The sequence below is a fragment of the Streptopelia decaocto genome, assembly GCF_964273445.1.
Source record: "Streptopelia decaocto genome assembly, chromosome: 2".
NCBI lineage: Eukaryota > Metazoa > Chordata > Aves > Columbiformes > Columbidae > Streptopelia > Streptopelia decaocto.
Window position 1 is genome coordinate 149375077 of NC_138655.1, and position 6000 is coordinate 149381076.

Consider the following 6000-nt stretch of genomic DNA (forward strand, 5'->3'; position numbering starts at 1 on the left):
AAATTGAACCACCATTGCCCATGAGTATTTTCATTATGATTCTGAAGGGATCTCTGCCTGGGCACTATGGATGAACCAGATAAGCCTGCACCCAAAACCCAGCAGCCAGGCTTGAGCAGGGGATGCGCAAAGGCCAATACAGAACTGGCAGATCTTCATACTGACCCTCTCCTGTGTATTAGAACCTATAATCAATGCTTCAATGACACACTCATGAGCAACTGCGAAACTGTTTGCTCTGCAGGACATAAAAAGCATCAAATCACCACTGTGCACCTGGAAGACAACCTGCTGTTTAGGAGCTGGTTTTTAAGCAAATAATTTGAGATGTTACAGTGAGCTGGCACCAAGAAAATATAAAAAACAGGGGGAAAAAACAAAACAAAACAAAACAAGCACTTCACACATTCCCTGAGACTACAGCCTTCCCCACTCACACTTCCCTGCTGATAATATCAGACCTACCGAAGTGCTGGAGCTTTAAGCTCTGGGTGGCCTATGCTTCCTATGTACAAATTAAGAGAGAATATGGTCATTTGACACCTGTTACCTTTGCTTACACAGCCAACTTTCCTTGAGTTCTGGTGTCTTATCAGCAACTGCCTTCAAATGCTATCAAAGAGCAGATTACATTTTCTTTTCACAAATATTAACATATCGCAGCTTTTAAATGAACAATTCAAGCATTGTCCCATCCAACATCACAAACCTCCGAACACTTCATCTCCCACAACTTTTGGTGAGGGGGAGGGGAGAGGTGTCTCGAAAGAGTCCTCCTAAAATCTTTTTTATCAATCAGGAAAACTGTTAATTTTCTTATTTTAACTAGAAAACCAGGGTTATATACAAGGTCTAGGTAGATCATTACAAGCTTGTGATATACACAGGACATCAGATTGAACTATCATAGAGACCGAACAATCCCTGTAGGGATTAAACATGAGACTGAACAACTCTTGTAAACCTGTGCTTTCGTATTTCATATTCTTGTTTACATCACTCAAAGACAACACAGTAACACCAACAATTAGAAAAGTATTATACCTACCCATTGCCTAAGCAAGCTGATTTATATTTGCAAGGAAAAGAAAAGGTGAAATGCTTGTGATATCCCAAAAAAAAACCAAGCACACAGAGATGATAGTGACAATCAAAAATCAACAAAAAAAGTCAGAAAGTCTCCAGCTACAACCAGATCAAACCAAAGGTACAAGATGTACAATTACTTCTTTTTGATAAAGGGTTACTTGGTACACCATTTTTATGAAAGTTTTCCACATTTTAACACTAGGTTATAGTCAACCATTTGATAAACACATTTCATCTCAACTGCCCCTTTCATCTCAACTTTGGGGGCAGCCCCCCATCTCTTGCCACTAACGTTAGGCCAGTGAGGTGTGGCTGTGACTTTCTCCCCCCAAAACCCCTCTTACCTTCTTGACAGCATTTTTTTAATCACTGAATTTCTAGGAAGCCATGAGCAGAACAACATGAATGCAAAACCAGCACAGCCCCTGACCAACGGTGTTTGGAAATGGATCTACCATTTCACAGGCCTGTTGCCCCCAGTCCCAAACACACTCGTTTAATACTCACTCAAAAATTGTGCAGGAGGCTGCGCCAGTCCAGCCACACAAACAGAACCTCACCAACATGCCACTGTGCAAACAAGGCCTCCATAAGCATGATCAATTTTTGCTGACTCCAGTTGCCCTGGACAAGGTGAACTTTTCAAACATCCCTTATCATTTACTTGTTCATTCACCACATACACAACTTGCAGAAAAATGGATCACATTTGAAACATAAAGCTTCTTTTGGAATAAAGGCAAAGGAACAGAAATACTTCCTATACACACTGCACAGACCAATCTTCAAGCACAGCCTGTCATATGAATAACTTACTCCACAGTTAAAGAGTCAGTATTGACAGCAGTGTTAACCCATGATGAATTTTTCGAGATTTAAGAAAACTAAGCAAAGGCAATTGCATCCAGGAATAAGTGCCACAACTAAGCGTGTTATCCATATGCTTTTTAAGTCTTAAAATTTTACAGAGAAGAGAACTTGACTGTTATCTTGATTATTGCCTGTAAGTATTTTTTTCATTTTCGCCATGTCTATTCAAGCTAAATAATACCAGGTCAGAAAGATCCAAGCTGACGTCAGATTTTGAAGTTACTCACTCCTGGCACTCTGCAGGCGTGATGCCAGGCTGGCATCGCCACGATTGCACAGGTACGTCAGAAGTGCTCACCCTGCAGATGACTTACTGCTAATCACAACCTGGAAACCATGACAAAGCGGGAAGCAATCTGAGAAGGGCTGATAACTCCATCCTCAGGGGCTGCTTGTCTTGGAGGAACTGCTGCATACAGCAGATACACATTTTTTCAGGATGAGAAATGCTGTTTTTTCTGTAAGTATGAAAACCATAAACTTAATTCAAATATTTGAATAATCAGATTTTTATTTTCTGTAACAGCACAGTGGTGGTGATTTCTGTGTCAGCTTAATACCAGCTGCCAGGTCGTACGTTCATTTGTGCACACATACTTTCATCCCCTCTGTTCAGGAGTTATTTCATCCCCTCTCTTGTCTCTTTCTGAAGTGAAGATTTGCTCCACTACCATAGAGAAAGAAAACAAACAAACAAACAAAAAACCAACCAAACAAAAAACTAACAGCTATAAAAAGTCATCAATGAAGTTTTGTCACTGAATCCATAAAATTATGATGTTACTTTATAGCTAGCACAGCAAACGGCATTATGCAATTATTTAGAGACACTGAGGATCTACCTCCTTACCACAGAAAATCTTCAGCAAATGTAAGTTACAAGTAAGATTTGACAGTGACTACATAAAACACTCAGAGAAAGCCCATGGACTCTGCTACTGTGTTTTTGACCACAGTATTTCCATATAATAGAAACAATCTCAGTAATTACGGCTACCTCAAGTCTGTACCAGTGACATATAGCATAACCACCATGTAAATACTAATAAATAAAACCACTGTGTCAAACCCAGGATCACGAGTTTTGGTGACTAGGGGACAAAGTCTGGCTGCACCTCTGCAAACTTTTTGGTAAACTTCAAGAAGAGTTACATTTTGATTTTTTATGTTTCCACTTCTCTCCTGTACAAGTCCACACCACTTGCAATCATGTAACGTTTTCCTGGTGACCAGGGCCTGTTTCTCCTGTGCTCACTATTGCAATCATTTCCAGGCTTAGCATCATGCTGCAGAATGTAATTGCCACCCCTTAACGCAATTTAACAGCTGGAAACCAGGATGCAGCCCAGAGCCACACGAGTTACTCCGGGTAATAGTTCTGGAACACAACACATCAAAATAATTAATTTTAGCAATGTTGTAACTCTGATGAACAAATTCTGCAAACGCTTCTCATCCGAGTGGCCCGATGAGGTATTCAGTGCTTCCCCCAAGGGACACACTTACTGTCCGCTGCTTTACCTTAACCAGACAGGTACTCCTGGCCACAGTCTCCTACGTGCCGGTAGATTGCAATGCACCTTAATGGCAGTATATAAATAACAGCTGGTATGCAGCTGTATCTTAGTGAATCGTTTTACTCTTTTTCCAGCCAGAATCACAACTGTGTTACAAGAGGAATAATAAAAATACAGAAAGAATGCATTTGTCCTCTCCAAAACCGTATTGTTCAAGAATCAGGTAGGGAGCTAGTGTGAACCTCAGCTACTTTTCTCCTCCCAGCAACTGGAACTGTGAGAAAAGTGATCTAAAAATTTTCTTGGGAATCACTTCAAACTAATCAATACACTGCTCACACTATTCCTTCCATCGCAGGTTTCAGAGCGCCTGGGAGTCAGCATTTGCCAAAACAAAACTTCCAGGTTCAGAAACGTACAGCATGTCAGAAGGGCTAAGGGGAAAAAGCACACTCAGCCGCTTGGATGGATCAGGCAGTGCAAAGAGGAAAAGCGCTGCTCAAGTTCTCGGCCAACGATGGTCATAGTATCCCAACAAACCACTTGATTAAAGAGAAGTTTGCAGCAACAAGAAAGTAGAGAGGAAAAAAGGAAAAAAAACAAAAACCAAAAAAAAAAAAGGGAAAGAAAAAAAAACAAAGCCCAACAAGTCGCCTATGGAAGGAAAGCCGAGTGTGCAACTGCCTGCACACCCACAGCCAGGCATTTCAACATGGGGGTGCGGGAGGCCGGCGCAGGCGGCACTCGGGATCGGCCCCGCCGCGGGCCGGGCTGCGATCCCTGCGCCCCGGGGCACCGCGGGCGCCTCACGCCCAGGCGGAGCCTTTCCCCGCAGCCCGCCGGGAGCGGAGCAGGCGCGGAGGCTGCGCGGGCGGCCGTGCCGCTTTGGGGCCCCGCGGACCCGGGTCCGGTGAGGTGGGGGCGGCCCGCGGGGCGCCCCTGCGGCGGGGTCCCTTCTCACCGCCCTCCCCGCCGGGCCTGGAGGGCCGGGAAGCCTGGGGATGGATTTCCAGCCCTCCGCGGCGACTCCCGCCCGGCCCGCGGCGCCTCGGCCCCACCGCCCGCCCCGGGGCAGACCCGGCACCGCCAGCCCCCGCGCCCCTTTCCCGGACAGGCTCGGGCGCTCCCCGCACCGACACCCCCGGGGGCCGCCACCTCCCCGCCAGACATCAGCGAACAAAGGGCCGAGGCCCGCCAGGCGCCCCCGGCCGCGGGGAGCCGCGCTGGGGCCGCGCTGGGGCCGCGCTGGCTGCCGCGGAGGGGCCGCCCCGCCCCGGGCTCCCCTCGGCGGCACCGGGCACACGCTCCCCGGAGGGTTCGGGCTCTGCTGCCGCCGGTCGCCCCCGGCCCCGCTCCCAGTGCCGCTGCGGGGCAGCCCGGACTTTCCCCCTCGCTTCCCTCCCCGCTCCGGGAAGCGCCATATTGATCGCGGGCGCCGCTCCCCGCGCCCCTTACCTTGGCGATCGCCTTCTTGTACCGGGTCACCGCTTGCTGGATCAGGCTGAAAACTTTCATGTTCCCGTCCCCGCAGGGCACGACCACCCGCGTCCTCCCGAAGCACACGGTGACTTTCATCCTGGGCGGCTGGGGGGCTCTCGCGTCCCTCCGGCCCCGCGCAGCCTTCCTCCTCCTCCTCCTCCTCTCCGCCCTCCGCCACGGCCGCCCCCCGGCGGGGCGCGGCGCTCAGCCCCCGGCCGCCACCGGGCTGCCGCTGCGGGCGCCCTGCCTCCGCGGCCGGCCCGGCGAGGGGGAGGGCAGGGCAGGGGGACCGGTGCTGCCTTCCCGGGGGAGCGCGGCCGAGCGGCGATCCGGGGGCCGCTCACATGCCGCGCCGCTGCCTGCGGCCACCTGCTCGGCGCCTGCCCCGGCGCGCAACGGCGGCGGGCGGGGCGGTGGCGGCGCTGCGTCCCGCTCCGGAGGCGCGGGGCGGTGCAGCGGGGCGGGGGCAGCGCGGACGGGGCAGGGGGAGCGCACGGTCCCTGCTGCGGAGCGGGCCCGGCGGCCGGGGCTCAGCACCCGGCGGCAGCGCGACCCGCCGGAGGCTCGGTCGGAGCGGAGCGAGGGGATGCCCGGACCGAGCTCCAGGGAGTGCGGCGGCCTCCGCCGCGCTCTGCCCGACCGGGTCCCCCGGCTACGGACCCGCCGCCGAACCGGCAGAAGCAGCCCCGCCAAATCCTCGGCCCTTGCCCCCGGTCGGTGCACTCGGGGAATGGACGGGCACCGCTGGCTGCTCCTTCTCGGGGCGCTGCCTGCTGCCGCTCCGCCTCGGGAACGTGAGGAGGAGGAAAGCAAGACACTGAACCGGGGACGACCTGCGCTGTTGGAAACAGCTGCTTTCTGCTGTCCCTCCCGGTGTTTGGGAAGGGCCACTGTACCCAGACAAAATCAGGTCCTTTGGGTGTCAGTTAACACAACAGAAACAAGACAGAGCAAAAACTGGTGCATCGCTGGTAACATCAGCATCAATGGAACTGCTGAGCCATCTCCTACTCAAAGCCATCAGAAGTCAAAAGGTTTTAGAGAT

At 51.5% G+C, this 6000-nt stretch overlaps 1 protein-coding gene across 14 annotated transcripts in view; it reads right to left on the minus strand.

Annotated features, from left to right (window-relative positions):
- Positions 1-5340, minus strand: part of PARD3 (par-3 family cell polarity regulator) — a 457959-nt gene extending 452619 nt beyond the window's left edge. For all 14 annotated transcript variants that reach the window (XM_082046280.1, XM_082046281.1, XM_082046292.1 and 11 more), the window contains exon 1: positions 4932-5340. In XM_082046280.1, the coding sequence (XP_081902406.1) occupies positions 4932-5051 (120 nt within the window). In that variant the 5' untranslated portion in view covers positions 5052-5340. The remainder of the gene's footprint in view (positions 1-4931) is intronic.
- Positions 5341-6000: the final 660 nt, after the last annotated feature.